Source organism: Aythya marila (assembly GCF_965140915.1).
Source record: "Aythya marila genome assembly, chromosome: 1".
NCBI classification, from domain to species: domain Eukaryota; kingdom Metazoa; phylum Chordata; class Aves; order Anseriformes; family Anatidae; genus Aythya; species Aythya marila.
The window spans coordinates 129,982,087-130,004,924 of NC_139042.1; the positions used below are offsets into that span (position 1 = coordinate 129,982,087).

General features: G+C 39.9%; 1 protein-coding gene across 9 annotated transcripts in view; it reads left to right on the top strand.

Moving 5' to 3' along the window:
- SOX5 (SRY-box transcription factor 5) overlaps positions 1-22,838 on the top strand; it is a 292,593-nt gene that overhangs the window by 267,545 nt on the left and 2,210 nt on the right. For all 9 annotated transcript variants that reach the window (XM_082761276.1, XM_082761277.1, XM_082761279.1 and 6 more), the window contains 4 exons: positions 9,629-9,737; positions 10,611-10,784; positions 17,274-17,490; positions 20,835-22,838. The exon at positions 20,835-22,838 is cut by the window's right edge and continues 2,210 nt beyond it. In XM_082761276.1, the coding sequence (XP_082617402.1) occupies positions 9,629-9,737; positions 10,611-10,784; positions 17,274-17,490; positions 20,835-21,138 (804 nt within the window). In that variant the 3' untranslated portion in view covers positions 21,139-22,838. The remainder of the gene's footprint in view (positions 1-9,628; positions 9,738-10,610; positions 10,785-17,273; positions 17,491-20,834) is intronic.

A 22,838-nucleotide genomic window follows, 5' to 3' on the forward strand; every position in this document is an offset into this window, starting at 1 on the left:
ATCACCCTGTATGTCAGCCTTTCAATAAGTCCAATCAGCAGTCTCAACAGGATCGTTCATATTAAAGGAGTCTTCTATTCAACAGGGCTACTGTATGCATTGTAATTTTTCCTGAAACTTTAATTTAAACTCAAATTTAATTAAAAACACATGTCAAGTTTGCACACTACAAAGATCAAAATTGTTTTTGTCCAGCATTGGTAACTAAGCATTAAACATTTTGATTTGCTTCGGCTGAAAGTTTATTCTTTTTTTCCCTTTCCTTTTTTCCCTCCATTTTTTTTTTTTTTTTGCCATTTGCTTTGTGTAGCTTGTGTGTATTTATATTTACAGCCACTGCATTTAATGGCCACATGCCTTATTTTCACAGATGGCCAGTGGAAGACTTCCCCTCCCCCCTTTTCTTTTAGTAAAGCCTGCTTTTGGTTTTGCTACTTTTGTCACAGTGCCACTACTCTCAGTTAGCAAGTGCCTACGCATGGGAGGGAGAGATTTTGCTATGAGGATATTTTTTAATTCCTCCAACAATTTTACCTCTGTTTTAAAGTGTTTTTTTCCTTTCCCTGATTGATCATCATCTACTAAATGTCCAGATATATTTTTCAAAGGAAAATTAAGTGTGCATGTGTGTCTTGAGTTTGGTACATCATTGTGGTGGGGATGCATGGGCAAGGTTAGCTAATAAAAAATGAAACATGCAGAGGGATAGACAAATGCTGCCCACAGACGTGTGCTTGAAACTCCCACAGAAATCAAGGAGAAGGGCATGCAGAAGCATGGGAAGAACTTCTGATCCTTGCAGCTGTCTTAAGTCTGAATGAGAACGTAAGTCGTCATTCACTCCAAAGAGCAAAGGCTGGAGGCGTTCACATGCTAGTGTGGATGAGTGAGGAGTGCAGCTGTTTATACCTTAGTGGAAATTTTATTAAGCCCAATAAGGATGGATCAACTTCCTCCTGAAAAAAAAAAAAAATCATACAATTGATTTGAGTTCTTGTTATTTCTTTTGAGCTTTTTGAATCTTTGCGTTAAGTTCTAAGCTTTGCCCTACAGCCATGAGAGCTAATTGCTTCCTGAGATCTTGTTATTACTTTTACATAACCACATGCCCCCAGTAGCTAGGGCTTAAGCACGTTCACGGGCACCAGCATCAGTGCAATACCTCTGTCCAGTGCTACAGAGGCAGTTCTTCTGTGCACCATGCCTCGCAAGGCCCCTGGGCAGCCATCCTGTCTTGTTCTGCCAGTCGTGGTGGGAAGGTGCTCTCTCTGCTGAGTGACAAGCAACTGCCAGTATGTCCTCAGGGTGCAGAACTTCACCTTTAATAATACCGATGCTCATGCTGGGGAGTAGACAAACTAATAAGCCTTACTTCATGACTGGGAAAATGTGGCAGTTTCTTTCTTTGAAGATAGACCAGATAGTGCGTCAACTTCTTCATTGGGGCTGGAAGAAACATTAACAAAGGTTCTGCAGCCTTCACAATTTTAATACCTTCTAGGGAAAATGGGAGAGAATAGTCTACATCTCAGTAATGCTACTGTGAAGATGACACACACGTTGTTTAATAAACAATTGCCAGGAAAATGGAGACTGTTTTTGCTTTCTCTTTATATGTGTGTAGACCCCCTTTCTTAGGATATCCTGCCTGGGTTGTGATTTTCATCTTGTTTCATTTTTGCTGTACCACCTCTTTTCCCCAGCTAACCCTTCCTTTCCTCACAGACCAGCTGTAGCATCTCTTTCTGACTTGCTTTGAAATCCTTCATTGGAATTTACATAGCACATTTCATCCAGGGATCTCAAAACTCTTCACAGTGGTGGGAAAATGTCATGATCTCCATTGTGCTTAATTTTGTGCAGAGCAACTGAACAATTCAGACAAATTTACAGAGCATGTCAGACCAGAAGGCAGTCTAGATGAGAAACCGGGTCATGTAACTCTTAACCTATTTGCAATCAGCAGATTACAGCTGGATTTGGTTGAGGTCGATGCCGATGCCTGCACTGTAAAAACTTTTATAGGAAGCAGTCAGTGTCTCATCATTCTGCTTGGCTTTTGCTTTCCTTTTGTTTCTTCCTTAAAGAAACAGGTTGATCCAACCCTACCTGCATTTTCATTTAGAAGTCCTGACTTACACTGTCTCTCAGAGCAAATAACCAAAGAAAAGGAGGACCTCAGCGTCCTAATTTCCTGTAAATTGCTACTTTCTGTAAGTTTGTTTCCAAGTCAAATACTATATATATATGTGTGTCTTAGGGAGCTTCCCCTTAGGGCTGCCAATGTTGTGAATATTTCTTCCCTTGTATTTCCTCTGTCTTGCTGTGAAAGGTATTGACCTGGGAGCTCTTAGAAACCAAAGTCCTACATCCAACAATGTACAGCAAAGAAAATGACTACACAAATTTCAGCAAATTCTTCCTGTGCTTGGGTGTCTGTTCCCATGAGGAGAGTATTTAAGTTCCTGGGCCTGTGCAATCCCTCTTTTTTTTTTTTTTCTTTTTTTTTTTTTCTTTTTTTTTCCCAAAATGGCTAATAGGTCACCTCTCTATGGAGTCTATACAGCACTTAATATAGATTACAAATCAGATGCAATGGTTTCTAGGTGGTATTGAATCACTCTGGATTTGAATATATACCCTAAACCAAAATATGACATTACTTTACCAAGTGACGTAGTCCCAATTAAGGCTGAATATAACAATACTGAAACAAGTACTGTAAAATCAGGAAGAACTACAAATAAGGAAAGTTATTTTCTTTCTTCTAATGCTGCTTTTAGGTTCTGTGGGTGGATTATTCCATGAAAGAGAGAGATTTCAGATAAGGAAGACTGAAAGAGCTGAGGGGGTGGTGAATGCATTGTTTCTTCATACTCAACTTTGATGCAACAACAACAAAAAAAAATCACCCAAATGATAAAGTGCTGAGACATTATAAATAATCTTTCATCTTCTTTGGTGGTCCACAGAGTTTATATAATTGGAAGGCTAAAACCCTTCTTTGTTGTTTCTTCCCTTTTCATTAGTACAGTAGAAGACTATAAAATTGTGCAGCCAGAAGGGGTTTAACAATTACTGAGTCAACATTTGAAAGTCTCACTCTATTTTATCATTTCATGCATGTGCTTTTTATGAGTTTTACAGCCCTGCAAGCGTTACTTAAGTAAGGTCCATTGTAATGGTGGTTCTGTAACTGCTCTTACTTTATTTTGTTTTCCCTAGTAACATGTGCCATCAGCAAGAATCACAATTCCACACACACAAAGAAATGAGAAGCTCAAGGTTACAATTTTTAGATAAGATTCAGGAGTGCTAGTTCAATTCCTAAAACTATCAGACTTGCTGTGTAGCCTTTGACAATTCACTTAAAATGTGACTCAGTTGCCCATACGGTAAGCAAGGATAATGATACTGTTGTTTTTTTTTTGTTGTTGTTTGTTTGTTTTGTGAGATTACACGGCTAAATTCACTGATGAGTGCAAAACACTTGGACAATGTGATCTATTACACAGAAAAACCTTTGTATAGAGGGACCCTCCAAGAAGAGCCAGAAATTCTCTTACAGCAATTGTAGGCATAACATGATCTGGACTGTAACATGTTTTGGACCAGACCATAAGCAGTGTGCACACAATTTTTTTTGAAGGAGTGTGGCATTAATGTGCTGGAGTAGAGCCTGAACTGCAAATAATTCATCATGTGCAGACTTCTGTGTGCAGCTGGCAATACTGCCAGTGGTTTCTGTAAGTTGTTGCAACTCTGTGTCACCCATAAGGCCCACCTTCCTCCTGTTTACCACATCTTGAAAGATGGTGGATCAAGATTTTATAACACGAACTATTCTGATGCTTATTATTGCAAGAGGCCGAGGAATTGGACAGAAGGATAAGTTCTACAAAGTCTTCATTCATATCAGATGTACAATAAGACTCTTCACTTTTTTGGGGAGCTAAGAAAAATGTCATAATTTTGAATGGATAACACCTGACACCACCAGTGTGTCTGATAATTTAGGATGTTTTTCTGTAGTAAACAGAAGTGAACTTTCATTGCCAGATCAAGTATAGCAGCTTATCTGCCCAGTACTTTAAGATTTTGTGCATATTGACCAAGGATTGTGTCTGTGTGGTTGATATTTACTGGGACTTGCTGAGAGAAGACTTCTGCCTCAGCACCACAACCTACATTAGATGATGCCACTGGACCTGCTCAATAATGTAAGATAAAAACTATCTTATGAAAACTGCCTATTTGAAAATACCACCTTTAGAGTTTATATGTGAATTCCTCCCCCACAGCAGGATGGTAAATAGCTGGACAAACTGCACTTGGAGCAAGGGAAATGGGACAGTAAAAAGGACAATAACAGGCAACCATCTGTTTCTTTTTACATGTTGACACCGAAGAGAACAAAGGTAGCAGGCACTCAGTCCATCAGTGTGTTTGTAATTCTTAGGTGCAAGAGCTGATGAGCAAGTTTCTCCTTGCAGTCCATATGTAACAGTGCTTGGCTCTCTCCAGTTTCTCTACAAACACATTTTTTTAGCCTGGCCTTTCAGTTCACTTGGAAAAAGAAAGGCAGGAATGTGGAAAGATGTGCCTGAACACTCCTCCTCTGGTTTTCTACACTGGCTGTATCTCTGCAGGCATCAAGCTTAGAGGAAAAATAATATCAGGGGAAATGGGGGTAGGGTTAGGGGAGTAGAAAACTGAAGAGTGGAGTGCTTCAGTAAGACTGCTAACCTTGAATTATGCAATCGGAAAAACATCTCTTGCCAAAATACAATTCTAACTGAGTTCAGAGTACTGTCAGTGGTTGCCAAATACCCCAGCCAAAAGGATGTCTCCAAGAGGGGGAGGAGGGGTCCACTGCCATATGCCCGGCATTCACAGCAGTCGCCCAGTCCTTCAGGAGTGGAGGCATGTGCTTGCTCTCAGGTGTACCCTCAGTGTTGTTACCCAAGCCCAACCCAAGGCAGGGGCGGCGAGGTCAAAGGGAATTAGGTAGATGTGTCAGAATGTCTTATTTTTCAGACCTTCCAAGGTTTTGATTCACATTTCTGTAGTAGTGGGAGGAGTTCTGGCAAAGATTATCAGGCTGTTCTACATATGTTTTGACTCTTCTTGTTTTATGTTTCTTCCATGAAAGAGACTGCAACCAAGTTCTTGTCATTTTTAGATCAATGTTTTGTTAAACTATGACAGCTATCCATGACAGAGAGCCAAGTAACTTTTGCAGCTGACCACAAAACTGAGTCGGACTTGCGGTGCTTAGTCATTTTATATATGTATAATTTTTTTTCCTACATGACACACTCCATGTGTGTATGTGTTTTTCTTTGTTCTTTTAAATATAATTAGAACATTGCTAGGATCTGTGTTACAGATCAATCTTCTCTAGCAGATTACTTTCTTTGATTAATGAAGTTTTAGAAACTTCTCATCACGTGCCTATTGATGAAACCTGTCTGGTTGTACTTTGGACAATTGGGTTATTGTGGAATTGCTCTCTACAGTATTGTCTTCTTTGTTTTGCCAGTTAGAATTTTTGATGATCTAGACAACAAGGCTCTCACTGTCCCTTCAGAGAGTGTCTCCTAGAGTCCAACAAAAATGACCATTAGGACAGTTTGTCTCAACATCTGCTGAAGTTCTTCTTGGAGGTTAAAGAGGAAAAAGATGTTTATAAGTTATCTATTCAGTCTTCTGGGGCGTGATCCAAAATTCAGAAATTTAGGAAAAAAAGAGTCACTTTATCTTTAACAAGAGATCCCCATGTTTCTTTGCCTGAAAGAGCAGAAATATTCCTTACTACTTTTTTCTCTTGCTTTATATAGTGTGATTTTTAGCAGGTCTCACAAGCAAGTCTTTGCAGCACTTTTCTGGGTCTGGACCAGCCTTGCCTCTTTTTCCCAGCATGATTGGGTCCAGGCTCCATTTGATGCCAATCATGCAATGATCATGAGATTAGTATTATTTTATACCTTTGTGGTGTGGGGCAAACCTGAAAAGTAGGGATTATCATTCTTGCAGCTTGTAAAACCTGAAAGCACATAAACTGAAATCAGCTGAACTCACTTCCCCCTTTCTTTCTGTGCCTGGCAAAGCAAACAGTTGTGGAGCTTGATACAGTGATTAAATAAGTTTAAGTCCAGCATAGTATGGAGAAATGTGCTGCAGCCTCCTGAATTCCAGTGCTGTATCACAGCTGCTTCATTAACATATGTTGCTGAATCCAGCATGTACGTACTCTGCCTGCTATCACTGAATGGTACCATAGCTTGCTACTGTTTACACAGCTAAACCCAACATAATGGAGTGGTGGCAGTTCTAAGAACATGTAATTTGCTATCAAATTAAGGTACTGATGATAAATAGATCCTCTTTTTGTATAACCTTGAAGCCCTTGTGTGTCTCTGTCTGAAGTTATTCAAGAGGTTCTCTGAGATGAGTCTGGGCTAGCACTGCCAACAGGTTGCCAGTTTATTTGGGGTCAGGGAGGAGCAGGTATTTTTTTCCTTTGTTTGTTTGGAGCTTCCATAAATACTTTCTCTATAAACTGAAAGGATTTCTAGGAAAGCTAGCAAGAGGTTTCTATCAAATGGAAAGCAGTAACCCATCAACTGAGCACATTCAAGCAAAACAACATGGGAGTGCTGCTTAGCCCCTTTCAGGTTTTTTATAATTTTTAAAGTGCTTTTGTACATTGGGATTGGGGAAAATCAGCTGCAGTGTATTTTGTAGGAAGAGCATAAGACAGGAAATCAGCACTCTGCTCACATAGTCGGGCTTTTGCATCCTGCCAGAGCATCACTGAGACTTCCTGTTCTCCAGTGTTGTTGCATAGGTCTAGGAAAGAGCAGTCCTTAAACTTATCTTTGCCTGATATTTTTTTAAACTTCAGTATTTTTAAGCATTAGTACAGAAGAGTACATCTGGCTGTTTTGGCATCCTCTGTTTCAAGAGCAACATTTTGCAGAAGTTCTTTTTAACTGCCACCTTAGAGAAAGGGATTGAACTATGTTATCATTCTGTGTGTTTAAGTAGCAAGGAGTAAATTAGCACTGTGCTGAAAGGGTGTTTTTCTGCTCCCCCATGTTTCAGCTGTCCAGAGAGCCACCTCCAAGCACTGCAGGTGAGCAGTGCAGCCCATGTGCTCAGTGTCACTCTGACTTCCCTTCCCTTCCCTTCCCTTCCCTTCCCTTCCCTTCCCTTCCCTTCCCTTCCCTTCCCTTCCCTTCCCTTCCCTTCCCTTCCCTTCCCTTCCCTTCCCTTCCCTTCCCTTCCCTTCCCTTCCCTTCCCTTCCCTTCCCTTCCCTTCCCTTCCCTTCCCTTCCCTTCCCTTCCCTTCCCTTCCCTTCCCTTCCCTTCCCTTCCCTTCCGTTCCCTTCCTTCTTCCATCATGACTTCACTCTCTCACTTCATCCAGCGTGGCTGTACCTCAAAATGCAAAACTTTTCACAAGATGGATAGCAGTGGAGCATCTGTAGGCTTGTTAAGTCAAACTCTGATAAATGAGCCGTACCCAGTGTGTACCTTGCAGACAGCATGCCAGAGTATTCGCTGACCTTAAGACTCAATCAGATCATGTAGGGAGAGTGTGGTTCTGAATGTGACTGCCTCTGACTTCAACAGCTGCGCTTACTGCATAAAGAAAAAGCTGTTAAGCCTGTGCCCTTTGCGCTCTCAGCTCTGTTTCTCTAAGAGGTTTATACATGATTCAAGAAAAATCTGCAACAGAATAGCTCCCCTCCCCCATGGCATACCAAACAAGAGGAGATGTTCTTTTATATTTGAGGTTGGTGGCAACATTTTTAAATGATTGCTGACATACAAATTTGTGAGCTCTATCGTTATGAAGTTGATGGCAAATAGATTTTTTGGAGGAAGAACTGTTGACTTGCATTGTGTATCTGAGATCCATTTGGAAGAGATACAAAGTCAATTTATTCCTGACGTTTTGTCTGCTGACAGGCTGCTTTGGAAATGAGAGCTAAGTTAAACCACTAAACCAAAGAGTTTAGTAAAGCTAAGTGCCTGAAAAGTTCAGGTGCTTATTTGAAGCTTCTCCAGGCTTTCTGGATCTGCTGTGCCTGGGAAATGTTACCAAAAGCCACTTGCTTGTGATAGACTGACTCTGCCACATGGGATTTTCTTGCAAAAACCAAGAGGATAATCCATCTTGCACTGTTTCAGCAGTGATATATCTGGTTATAGACAGAGCACAAAAGTGATCCATAATGAAAGTGAGTGTGAGGGGAAAGAAATTTAACCTAATGTTCCCTAAACTGTGTGAGCCTAGCCACTTGAGCAGATTAGCCTCATTTCTAAATCTCTCAAGAAAATCTTTGGAAAATGACTTACGTGAATTTGAACTGTTCTTTGAATTGCAGATGCAGGGACATCACATTGAGGGGAGTGTTTCTGTATTCATATTGTTCTCTTTTCTGTTTTCTTCTATAATACTACCCAGTGACATTATTAGGCTATACAGAATAGTTGTAAAGTCTCCGGTTGCCGTGTGAAATCTGAAAGTTTTTTTGTTTGTTGATCTTTTACAGTCTTCAGGAGTGAAACAGATCAACAAAACAGCAATCTTTCTTTCAGGAAGAAGCTCAAAAGATTTTTTTCAACTGGAGCCACTTTATTATAATTCAGCATCATGTCATTTTCGTAGCTTTGCAAAGGCACAGTGCCTAACATTTTGAAATGTTAGTATTGCTTTCCTGAAAGATTTATTTTTAAACATATGATTGTCAGGAAGATAGAATGTTTATGAGTAATATACACAGGGAAAACAAAAACAGTTGGAAAATGGAACACCTTTGTATTTGTAAAGTCCAACAATGCAGAACGAAAAGAGGTATTTTGAAGAGAACATTGGAATTAATTGCCCTGGCATGTTTTTCTGGCAATGTCTGTAGACACCACTGCAGCCTGACAGATTAATTGGCAGCACGCACTAGCCTGTTGCAATCCAGGGTTCACAGATAGTTCTGAGTATGTGAATGACGGACGGGCTGTTAGGAGGGTTGGGCAAAACTGTCTGAACAGGAACACAAACCACTGCCTAAGTATCATGTTCAGTCCAGGCTGACCCTTTCCTGAGGCCTGAATAAGTTCAATTTAAAGTTCTTGGGTTTTTCCCCCTATGGTTGCTTCCTAAAATATACCGCCTTTTAAAAAAGAAAAAGGGCAAAGTTACCCATGTCTCTGCACTTTGAGTTCAGGCTGGAAATAGAGTAAAACAATAAATATGTTGCACAAGAGCGTGTATCATCTAAACTTCCAGTCCAGCTTTGCAGTCCCAGGGACACAGGGAGCTGAAGTATTCTTCAGATGTGCATCCAATTTTATCATGCTCAGCTAAACCAATCTTTTCAACACTATGAAGTTAGCTCATCACAAGCTAATAAGCATGTTTTAAAAAAGTCTTGGTAGAGTCTGCAACCATACTGCTTCCAAAAAAAATAGTATGATGTATTCTTAAATACCTGGCTCAGTAAACTGCTGTGAATTAATTGTTATCCAGCTTCCCCATCAACCTTCTACATTACCTACAACCTTTGCGGTTACAATAGTTAATGATTTTCCTGATCCAAATCCTGCCATCTTCCCCATATAGGACAAAACATCACTGGAGACCCTGACTCAGCAGCTGGCAGTAAAACAGAGTGAAGACGGGAAGTTTAGCCACGCGATGATGGATTTCAACATGAGTGGAGATTCTGATGGTCAGTACACATGGCTTATCCTTGTTTCTAGTTTTATGTGTACATATCTTTGGGATATGGGGGACAATCCAAGTGTTTTGGAGGTCTCTGAGTAGTTAAAGGGGTTGGCAATAAGTGGCTATGGAACAAGGGAGGGAAAAATGATTCCTCATATGGTGTTTTAAGTCTGGAGGTGATTTTTAGCCTTCTCTTTTGTATGCTGTACATCTCAAGGCAGGACCAAAAATGTATTTCTGTGGTGAAAGTGAATAGAAGAAGCAAATAAATGTGGGATGCGATCATATGGTAAATCCATGAATTACAGACCTGATCATCAATGGATAGTGCACATTCTGCATCTGTGGGAATTTGTTTGGATTTGATGAAGCAGGTTTAATGTTCTTTTCTTTCTCTGCTGTTGCTTATGTTGTTATGAAGGGGTAAGCATAAAAACAGGCAGATGTGCAAGTGTTCAATTGTTAGTTAGAGATTTGCTTAAGAAGAAACACTTCATGTTGTCATACATCACACCATTGCCATCACCTTCTGTAAACAACAAAGGAAGAAAGTAAGAAGAAAATTTACATTGGTAAGTGTTGATTTTAGGTTATTAAGTAGTAAAAGATGTCTTAGGAAAGCTGTTCAATGTTTTATGTTAAAAAACAATGGGAACACTTCATCAAGTCTATACTATGTGATACTGAATCAATAGAATAACTAAAAATTAGTCGTTATACAATATACAGTATTTCCTACTGCTACAAGTAAAAGAAACACCATTAACCTGTTGTGAACACTGACTCATTTAATGTGCAGCACCTGACTTAGGTTATTGATGGCAGAAGCAGCTGTATGATGAAACATAGTTGGGAATGCTTTTCTCTTTCTTTTTAGGAAGTGCAGGAGTTTCAGAATCTAGAATTTATCGGGAATCCAGAGGACGTGGTAGTAATGAGCCCCATATCAAGCGCCCTATGAATGCATTCATGGTGTGGGCTAAAGATGAACGGAGGAAGATCCTTCAAGCCTTCCCTGACATGCACAACTCCAATATCAGCAAGATACTAGGTAAGATTGATAGAGCACTGTTCTTCCTGTAGCAAAACTCAGCACTTTTGGTGGAATAGAACTGAGCATCTGACACAACTGAGTTACTGTCTCTAGACTCTCTACTTAGCTGCTTAATGACTGGACAAGGACAGCAGCTACACAAACTTCCACCATGCTGCCCGGTGCTATACATTAACCATAACCTGACGTGCTCTCGTGACTTTGTAATTACTCAGATTGTGGTAGTGGTTTGGGTGCAAAAACGTGAACTGAATGGATAAAACTGGTTAGCTCATTTCATTAGGCTGTTGAACAAGCACAAAATGACTGCTGTTATGTATTTGTCCATGTATTTCATCTACCTAGATTCTATGGGGTAGCACACTACAGTATTTGATGTGTGCTTTAGCACTTTCTGTTCAAAGCAATGGCCACTGAGGAAAGATCCTAAAATACATTTTTATTTTATACACTAACAGTTTTAAATTATTTTTATTATGTTCCTGTTATATTAAATTTCCCTTCAGTGCATGATCTCTATCACAAGCTGCTTTTATTCTAAACATTCTGAAAAGAATTCTGAAATCAAAAAAGAAACATCAGAACTAATTTCCATATCCTTAACTCTTCACATCTCAAGCAGTTTTGTCGTGAACAACATATACCAAATTTCATGCCATAGTTTTCCAACTTTTTACTGCTTGCTCAGATTCCCAGGACCACATGCTGTCCTGAGTTATTCCTCCGTGGAATGCTGAATGATACAGAAGGTGAATAACTGAGGATTGTTGAGGCCACTGAATTACTCTTCTGCAGGGGAAAAAAAAAAAAAAATATATATATATATATATATATATATATAAAAGTGACCACGTCAGAAATGGTGCATTTTTACCAACACATACTGTGTTACAGAAACTAAACATCCATCATGCCAGTGGGTAAAAGCTTAAGCAGGGGCCCCATTTACCTGGGCTACAGGTTTGGCTAGCTTTACAAAGATGTAAGGCAATTACAATGGCACCATTAACCAGTTGCAGGGTTGGTAATATGCTGAGTTTAGTCTGGTCAGGGGTTCGAAGTTCATCCTGATTAGGGTGGTGTTATGAAAAGTTAGCAGGGGGCAAGTGGAAATGAGAAAAAATTGGTCAGAGGCAGAATGCATTGGCTATGGATGGAAGACATGATGACATTAACCCATGATTAAAAGGGTGGTACAAGATGATTAGATTAGTTATGGGAGCAGGATTAGAAGGCTAAATAGGTTATGTTGCTGGTAAAATAACCATATACTGGTTAAAAGGGATTATACTGGTTACAGGTGTATGATGTGATTAGTCTGAGGACAGGGCAGTAATAGTTTTGGTCTGTTTCTAAATTGAGAGTGGTCCTGGTTAAACCTGTTTTTAAATAATCAGCTTCAAAAATCTACAAGATCATTCTGAATGGCCCTTTTCATATAGAAAGTACAAAGAGAGCTTGATGTTTTCCCTCTTAACTGATTGTTTTGGATAACAACCTCCGACAGCACGCTGCTAATTCATTCTGCTTAAAACAGGCGCTTGAGCTGGGCTGACATTTTACGCAGTCTCTGGGGATCCTGGTTGACATTTTAAAGGGCTTCTAAGCATTTTATAATACCCTAAAATCTGGTTTTAATAAGCCATTCTGCTGAAATTGTTAACATAAGGAATCACCTTTTACTATTTGGCGCTAGATCAGGGAGATATGGGGACATCTTTTTCTGATTAGATATACAGTAGTTGGAGTAAAATGTGCAAATTCATTACAGATCCTGTTGAGGTGACAGACAGTATAGCTGACTCCAAACTCTTTACTGTTTTGCTGCCAGATATGGGGAAAAGCAAGGTTTAAAGCAGGAAGAGATGATGCTTCTATTTCTTTCCAGCATCACATTTGATTTTTTCTATTCCTCCTCTGCAAAAGAGAGGGATGCCCTGATGCCTTCTTTCCTGACAGGAACGTTGCAAAGGTCTCCCCTCAATTGCAGAAGACCAACCTTTTGAAGTCAGCAGGGAGCTCTCTGTTAACTGACATAGGGTGAGCAGCCAGAAACTTACAGTTCAGCCTGTATTAGGGGCTCTTTATTAGAAATCCACAATTTTTCCTTACCATTTTTTAGCAGTGCTGCTGCACATTGAGGTCAGAGAGCTCATTGTCACTAAGAGTGGCTTAGATGGAATTGTCACCCATCAAGGGTCATTTTTGTAGTAAAATGAGAGGAGATGCCCTTCCCAGCACTAGCATTCTCTAGGGATTATGTTTGACACTGTGGTATTATGTTTTGAGCATAAAAATTAGATACATGGATTTGTCACTAAATTCATCTGTGCATACGTTTGTCATCCATCTGTTCATTGCAACTTAAATTTGTGGATAATGATTTTTTTTAGTAAATTGTTAAAAAAAGTGCTAAAGTGGGTCTGCTGGACCCTATCAATTTAATAATGCATTGTTTAGATATTTTTGTAAATATTTTAATTAATTTCACTGAGAAATTTGCATAAGGAGATTAAGAAAAGAAGTTAGACAGTACCTTCAGAAATTCTCTCACAGATGCATATGTGTGTGAATACATGCGTATATGCATACCTATACATTATATATGTGCTTGTGTGTGTGCAAGTATTTTTTTAAACACAAAAGCAGCCCGATGCAGATACCCAGATTGAAAGATACCAGTCCTGTGGACTAAAAATTAGGAAGTATTATAAAGAGCAGAAGATTCTCGACAGAGGCCTGGCTCAAAATCAATGGTCAGCAGAGCTGTGAACCCCACTGAGAGCACATGTGTGTGCACCCGAGCACAAGTGCATGTGCATTGGTAGGTGCATGGCTGTCTGTAGCTGCCGGTGCTGGACTCAGATATCTGGCTGTCCTCATCGGCCCTGTACAAGCTTCACGTTGTCACAGTTCTAAACTGTCCTAGCTCATGTTGGGGGCAGGAGCCACGTTTGGTGCTGCAATGTCTAGTAATTTCAGCATTTATTTTCTAATCACTTCAGCCAGCAGATCGGGGAGAGCTGTGTGAGAATCCTGCCTGTCATTATGTATGCATACAGGGAGGGGATGGGCTCATGTTTTTGTAGTCACGGAGAAAAGCCTTGCATACTTGACCCACTCAAAGCTTTCAAACACAGATGGTAAGCAGAAAGCTCACCAAAGAGTGTAAATCTTTCCTTAAAAAAAAAAAAAAAAATCAAGATTTTTCAATTACACCTTATTTGGGCTCGGGTTTACACTAGGCATAGGTACCCATGTCTGCATGCATGTGTTTATTGACATAAAAAATAATCGCAGATAAAGGTATTGCAAATATTTTTTGTCCAAACACAAGCGATTTTCAACCAGTTTTAGTATGCTGATTATTGATACTCACTCTTAACGTAGCCTGCCTGCACATGCAAATGTCAGGATCAGAATAGTATGTTCTTCAGAATTTCCAAAGTTCATATTTAAGACCAGTTAGAGAACTGCTTGGATTTTGTATATTAGTAAGAAAATAAATGAAAATGCTAAAATGTAAAAAAAATAGGATTTATCGTCAGAAAATATGCCCATTTTCAGAATTTATTTTGACAGCACTGTTTGTTTAATTATTTATGATAGTTCAAAACATACTAGTAAATTATATTTAGTGTATTTTGCAAAAACAATATAGTCATAGTAAGAGTAGGTATCACTGCAGAAGGCAGCTATTAAAAATTTGCTAGGAAGAGAGGTGAGACTGCCAGGATTTTTGTTGCATTGAGTTTGCAGCTTAGGAAGGAAAAACATAACAAATGACATTTATGTATAAATATTATATGTGTAACTCGATGTACAAATATTATGTATCAAAATTTCAGTTTTTATGGCCCTGATCCTGCAAAGACTTGTGTTTGCCTAACTGCATCCACTATTTACAGATCTTTTCAGATGAGGGGGTAGGAATCTGCCTGTTTAGGTCGTCGAGTAGGATTGCAGCAACATAAGACAGTGGAAGAGGAATTGTGCTGAGACAGAACATTTTCATGAAAAGTTTGCAAAAAATGATTTCAATTTCTACCTTTCTATGTGTTGCTCTCAGAACATACGTGACTATTACTCAGTCCCTGAGCTGCAGGTCCCTTCACAGCATGTAAAACAAATGTCAAGATTTGTTTAAAGTCGGTGAGGTTTTCAGCTTTGCTATTCATAAATAAAAACTGTTTCATCAGTAGGAAATGGGGCTGGGGTGTTTTTTTAAGCCACCAGGACTTGTTTGTGGTTAGAGGACTCTAGATTTAGACAAAATTTCATTATTTTCTTCATACACTAAAAAGCCAATGTGCTGTTGTCTAAGAGGTAGAATTTGGAAGTAGACCTACATCTTCCTGTGAGAGCTGTATAAGCTTTACCCTGAATTTTTGACATCATTCAACACAAGCCCTATCTATGTTTCCATCTTGCACACTAAGCCAGCATTAGTAGGTGTTCAGTGTCTTGGCAGTCTCCACATGTTTATCACTATGTCATTTAGCCTGAAATCTTGGAGGCACTACAAGTGGGAAGCTGGTGTCACTTTTTCTAGTCACTCCCTCTGCCAGAAAAAGCATGGGATAATTTCCCTGCAGGAGACAAAGCTGCTGACCACGATTCTGTAGGCAGAGTTTTGCTACCCTGTCTTAACACAGAGCCATGTCAGGGATGCTTGTGCTGAGCTACCAAGTCTGTTTGGCATATGAAGCACCACGCAGGAGTTTCAGATCAAATCTTAGAAACAATCCATTCATGCTGATATGATGCTACGCCTAAGCTAATAACAATTAGCAGAAGCATTGAACTGTCTCCCATTCCAGAACTAGCTGGAGGATTTCTCCATCTTATAAGTGAAAAAAAATGATGTTTTTGACTCCACAGTAATGTTTGCTATAAAAAGGTTGTCCATTGTTGCACCACTGAATAAGGACAGCATGATTTCCAATCACTTGTCTGTCATTGTGAGGCAAAGTTGGGTAACCCTTAGCACCAGAAGCCCAAACTGCAGCTTGGACCAAAGATTCAAAGAGCACTGGGGAAAATGGTGTCAATAATCAGAAGGGGCTTTTCTGGAGGGAAGCAAACTATTTTCTCGGCCAGGAAGGGATAACTCTGTGGTGAAAGTCTTGGGTACACAGTGAGCTAAGACCAGCCTGAGTAATAGCATGAGCTAAGTACAGCATGAATAACCATAAAAAATGAAGACAAAGAGGAAGTCAAGTATGACATATGATATTATGGGCCAATTAAATTGAGAAACTGTTCAAACTTTTTTTTTTTTTTTTTTTTTTTTTTTTTTTTTTTTTTTTTCTCCCATTGGGAAAATGGACTATTTTCCAATAAAGTTTTCCTTCTAGGCCACATGTTTCACGGCTTGGACCATTCCCGTTCTTTTGAAATGTATCATACCCTGAAGCATTTATATAGTCCATGGAAAAATAAAATAGGTTAACTAACTCAAGAAACTTTTCTTTCTGCTTCCATGCTATATCCTTTAAACAATATTAGTTTATAAATTTCAGGAGGTATTTGAAAAAAAAAAAAAAAAGAAAAAGAAGTCTTTATTTCCCTAGTTCAAATATCCACATTAGCATAGGAAGAAAAACCAGCCTGGTCAGAAACCAGCCTGCCAGCAATCAAGCTATACTGCAGCTCCATGGAGAGGTGTGCCGGTATTCCAGTGCTCTTCCCTTCATGACACATACTAAATTCTTTGTTAAGTTGGAGCTGGCAGTGCTCACTAGGACTTGGTCTTGGAGTTAACACCCCACTGAGACATATGGGATAACTTACAGCTGTTAGAGTCATTGCTTCAGGATCTTTGCAGGCTCCTGTACCCAGCAGCATCCCATCTATGATCAATTCATGTTCTGCTGTTCATGTACGTGGCAACTAGAAAGATAAGTTATTTATAATGAAAGACTAAGCTGTAGACGTGCATATCCAGAGTTTATTCCTGATCCAGCTATGGTGAAACACAGCAATCGGATCGCAGCAACTGGGATTACTGCCTCATCTAGAAGAGGAGGTGAAAACAAGACCATGGTCAAAGGAAGGTCTCAGTAGAGTAGGCTTGATGTACCTGAGGGTTCTCTGACTATTCCACTAAAATACACAGCCTAGCTTTCTCAAAAGTGTCAGGGTCTGCTCATTATCAGGATGTTATTCTTATTGATCATCTGAAAAACATCATCATCTAGAAAAGTTTCAGTAAAATAGTGAGTGAAAGCTTTGAGTACCATCTCTGTCTGCCTCATGGCCATACTCAAGAGGTTTACCAGTGAAATGCAAACAAGACCTGACCCTTGTCTAGAAGCTATGACAGATTCCCAGCCCAAAGCGATATGACTGTCAGTATCTTGTTCCAAGTGACCTACTTGCTTCTCTGCCTTTTAGTGCTTGTGGATGAGTAGAACCTCATTTCTTGTTCTTTCTTTTTTTTTTTTTTTTTTTTTTTTTTTTTTTTTGTGTGTGTGTGTGTGACAGGATCTCGCTGGAAAGCTATGACAAACCTAGAGAAGCAGCCATACTATGAGGAACAGGCCCGACTCAGCAAACAGCACCTGGAGAAATACCCAGACTACAAATACAAGCCAAGGCCGAAGCGTACCTGCCTTGTAGATGGCAAAAAATTACGCATTGGCGAGTACAAGGCTATAATGCGCAACAGACGCCAGGAGATGAGGCAGTATTTTAATGTTGGGTATGGGACCTTTAAAAACTAACACTCATTTCAGCAAATATATATATATATATTTCAGGGAGAATTCTTAATTCACTGTGGTAAATGTTATATTTTATTGGCAAGAACATTATATATTGCTAACGGAATGTGAAGCTTATACTTTAAAACAATGTGTTCCAGGAGGAAGTTAGGCAGCTAGGGATTTTTTGTTGGCTCTCCTGTATGTTCATCTTACAGTTTCAGCCAACTGTCTCCTTTCCACTCTGATCATGCAAAAGAAGAAAAAAAAAAACTTAAGATTTTCCAATGAAATCTAAGTCTTCTAATAAAGTCTTATAAGCACTACTTTATTATTGGACCTCAGACACAGTATCTGAATGGATCTATGGTAGTATCTATTAGTCCAAAAGCCAAAAATACTAGTTTGCATTCAGTATGATCTATTGCAAGTGGTCTGTAAAAGGAATGCTGAACGTATTGAACTTGAGCTGGAATATGGACTTGAATATCAGGCGTGAAGTTATCTCCATTGTTCATCACGATGGCATTTGTCATATTAGGGAGTGTCTTCCAATTCGCTAAGCTAAATGCTTTGTGTTGAGTATAAATTTGAAGACTGGTTCAAGTAAACTCTTAATAGATCAGCTTGATATGATTAAACTAAAATCTGCCTGGAAAACTCACATGTCTTTTCTCTCTGGAAATTCTACTTGGTTTTGATTACTGTAGATTGAAAGGATCAGAAGTAATCAAATATTCTGCAGTATTTCTGTATTCACTCCAGAAAATTAAAGTCCACGTATTGGTCTAAAAAAAATAAATAAATAAAAAGCAAAAATGGCAACAGAATCAAGCATCAGAAATAATGGAATTTGTGTTCTGTTTCATCTCAGGCTGAATTTGGAATCACTTTAATATGAACTGAACTGAGCTGCACATCTCTTTAGTTAACAGCTAGAAGTAGCAATAAAGGAGAGAATATCTGTCCAGCAACTGTTAAGTGTCATCAGACTGTGTTTTAAACAGCTACAGTGTGCATTGTTATAATAAGCTGCTCAGCAGAGAAATTTGAGCTGCTTAACCTTGTGGCGCTGGCAGGTCCAGTGATCCCAATGGTAAGCACCGAAACAAACACAGGGAAGTCAGCCAACATTTGGCATCAAGAGATTAAAAAAAGAGGAGGGGGGCCCTCTGGAAAAAGAATAGGTGGCAACAGAGCCCCCAAAACACTGCTTATCTGGTTAACATGCATGCTTCATCATGGGAAAAAAATTAACCTTGTAACGCTCTGCATATTATTTAGCTTTCCAAACAAGGCTGACATTGAAATCAAGACATTTCTGGAGATAATTTGCACAGGGGCATCAGAGCACAGAACCTGGTGTGAAATCTTCATAGAAGTTACTGACAAAGTGGCCAGTGACCGCAGTGGGATCAGTGTTTGATGCTGGGAGTCCCAGCACTGCAGTTGCATTCCTGGTTTTGGTTCCCCATCTGCTGCATCACCCTGCATGGATCATATAGGGCTAAACTTCCAAACACAAATGCAGCTCCTGCTCAGGCACCAAAGAAAATGATGGGGTTTTCTAAGAGCTCTTGTTGTGCCGGCTGCTACCTGGACATACGGAAAACCTGCCTGAAAGCCTCAGAGTGGGAAGGATTGGGCATTTTTTGCAACTCTTGTACTTAATGCTTTTAGGTCTTACTGTCCTCATCTTTAATGGTGATATGGTAAGCTCACCTGATCCTCTGGAGTGGACATCCTATAGAAGTGGAAAAATACTATTCTTAAATTATTTAATATTTGGAAAGCACTCTGAAAAGCACCATTTAAGTGCAAAGTATTCCTATTGTTAAATATTAAAAGCAATTTAAGTGTTCTGAATCTTGTTACGGAAATGCTGACTCCAGAAAAACAAAGCCTTCCTACTGAATTAAGAATAAAATGCAAATTAGACCTGCTCCCTACTTTAAGAGCCACGTCTTCAGCTGAGACAACTTATACTTTTTTCAGAAAGAAGGAAATAATGATTGTACTGACAGTGGCCTCGCTTGAATGGCAGGCAGGAAGTATCTGAAAATGCAGCTAGCAATTCCAAACAAATGTAAAGCTCTTTGGCAGAGGAAGGTCTTTCAGGATCACTGTACTGTGCAGGGCTTACTGTACAGTCAGGGCACAGCCAGGCAGGGAAACAGGGGAGGGTTTCATTCTTAATTACGAATGTTCATCTCAAGAGACTCTGCCCTGTCTCCTGTGGCAAGGCTTTTCAGTGCAGATGGACACACCGCTGATGACATTACAATGTGCAGCATGTACTGAAGAGTATTACTGCAATGGAATTACTTCATGCAGCAAGGAAACAAAAGGAGCATGAATTTTAAACCTCTAGGCTTGTTGGGACCCTGAAGCTTCTCAGGGAAATAAACACTGGTATAACGCAGCTAGTGTTCTTGATGCAAAGGGAATTTCTATGGCCTGGAATAATTCGTCTTTCATTACTGCAGACAGGTTTCCAAGGCTTAGACGCTGTATAAAAGCATCCTATAGAGGATTTTCTGAAATGCTCATGTAGCTTGCTTGCTTTTTATTTATGTTTAAATAATACATGCTTCCGTTTTAAGTCTGGCTTTTCCCAATTTTGATCCACCCTGCTTCAAAGGTTCTGCTTTTCACAAGTGCCACTCACTGTGGAAACTATCACCTTCCAGTGGGAGGCCTGTAGTGATCATCCTGTAAGCTCATGTTGGCCACAGAAAACCCACTGTTCCTCTCCCTAACAATGGCCAGGTCTCTGAATGAGTGTGGAGCAAACACTGCCTCATCAGTGAGAACTGTCAGGCTTTCTCCTGATCCACTGGTACTTCCCTACAGCATCTCCCCTTTCCTGTGTAAACTACCTAGCCCTCACTTCATTTTTCCTGTTGGCAATGTGTTACTTTTATTTCTAGTCCTGTCAGTGTCTTACTATGATGAGCTAAGAGGAGGATTTTCAGAATACAAGTTTTCATTAAGTTGGGCCACAATTGAAAGGGTGCTTGCTTTTGTCTGGCAGCTTAGGGGACACAGTTGACTCAGTGAAGTCGCATCACAGGTAGGCAAGCTGAAGCTGTGTAGTTCAGGTACAGCTACAGATGTTTACAAAAGTTGGGTTTCTTTAGCGGTGAAGTTGGTTTGGGCTTGCTGTTCATTTCAAGAGCATCAGTCGCTGAATCTGGAATACTGATAGAAGGGTTGTCATGCATGGGCCAACCAGGAGCTCCCTCTGCATCCCCAAGAGCATGTGCTATGGGCTTACTATCATACTTAGGACCCTCTGTTCCTTCCAGTATTCCAATGTTCTTTTACTTTTTCTCCATGGCAGGCAACAAGCACAGATTCCCATTGCCACCGCAGGCGTAGTTTACCCAGGAGCCATTGCCATGGCAGGAATGCCTTCCCCACACCTGCCCTCCGAGCACTCGAGCGTCTCAAGCAGCCCGGAGCCCGGGATGCCCGTCATCCAGAGCACTTATGGCATCAAAGGTGAGGAGCCTCACATCAAGGAAGAGATGCAGACCGAGGACGTCAATGGAGAAATCTACGATGAGTATGATGAGGAAGAGGATGACCCCGATGTTGACTATGGCAGTGACAGTGAAAATCACATCGCGGGGCAAGCCAACTGATCAGGGTCCAAATATCATGTGACCTACAGGACTTCAAGGAGAAAAGAAAAAATAAATAAAGCCCCATCTGGTTTATCCTTGCCAGTGGCCAAGCACATTAACTTTCTCATACACTGACTGTTACTTTAACTGTTAGTCTTAACTAGTTGGGACATCAGCTGACTAATAGACATCAGCCTGCATCAGAAGAAAAAAGGCTCAGAAGAAAGGAAACAAAGACAACGACGACAACAACAACAGAATGATATAAGCTATGGGTAAAATAATGCCAGTAATTCAGCTGCTATACCCAAGCACTGAAGTCTTACCCGTCGACCTTTTATTATTATTATTTTTTTTTTCAAATAAACTTTATGGCTGTTTGTTCTACAATGTTCTAGAAATTCTCACTCAGGTACACAGTGCCAACAAGTGGCTTGTGAATGTGTTTTGTTGTTTTGTGCTACAGTTTAAAGAGAAATAATTTTTTTTTTTTTGGTAATGCACCTGACAGGAAAGAAAAAAAGACAAAATTCCTTTTCCCCTTCTGTCTCCTCCTCCTCCTCCCTGGCATGTCTGGGTCAGAAGCGTGTGTGTGTGTGTGAGTGTATGGGCATGCGTGGCTGGCAAGGAAGGAAGTGGGGAGCCTGTTTCTGTTAACCCCAACAAGCAATTATTTCCTTTCAAGAGAGGACTTCTCTTCATCAGTTGCACACCATACTGAGTCTTTGAGCAAGTGCCAAATTTGTACTACAGCGCTGAACTAGTCCAATTGCTTTTTTTTGTTTGATCTCTGTTTTTGTTTTTCTTGGTTTCCTTTTGCTTCCTGCTCTGTCTCAAGTTAGGACAGTGTTGTATCTTAGACAATCCCTTGAAGAACCTGATATACCAGCAGCTGGTGAGATTAGACATATATTTTTGGGTTTGGTTTTGGTTTTCAAAGGAAACTGTAGGTGCCATTCTCAGGTGAAAAAAGAGAGAGAGAGAGAGAGAGAGACATAAGAAATTTAGAGAAAAAATATTTTATGATCTTGGATTTTCATGTGTGCGTGTTTATGGTACTAATAAGAATAATATTGGACTATTGTGAGTAAAAAGCATGTTCCAGAATGAAATCCTGCACCCTCCAAAGGACTTGGTCTGTAAGGAGCCTTCCATTTACACTTCAAGTGGCAGCATATAGAACATAAAAAAGGATTGTCCAAAACAGGATTCGTTCAGCACAGGACAGGCAGCTGGAAATGTTAATTCGTTGCTGAGCATAATTAGGTTACCATGATGTCCAGTTTTAATGAACTTGTACCTACAGTGTTATTGAACACTGATCTCCAATTCAAAAGGCAGTTGTGTTTATTTTTTAACTGGCATTTTTTCTCCTTTGCACTTGCAGAAATCCATTTTTATCAGTAGGATGTTTGTGTAGGAAGAAAGACTAATAGCTATGAAGAACTTTTCATATTCAGAAAACGCATTTAAGAACCCCAGCTTTTGCAGTGCTAAGTTTCCCTCGCTGCTCCCTCTCACAAGTAGAGAAGTTTTCTCCTGGGCTGTAATACTTCCAGTGTTGTTTTAGAGCCCTTAGAGACATTGCTTGTGCAGCTTTGCCTTCCTTGGGTAACAGCAACTGGATGAGGGAGGCAGATTTACACAAGCGTAATGCCAAGCAGAAGTTAGTTAGCCTACTGTAATCTCAATAAGGTAACTGAATGTTACACTTTATT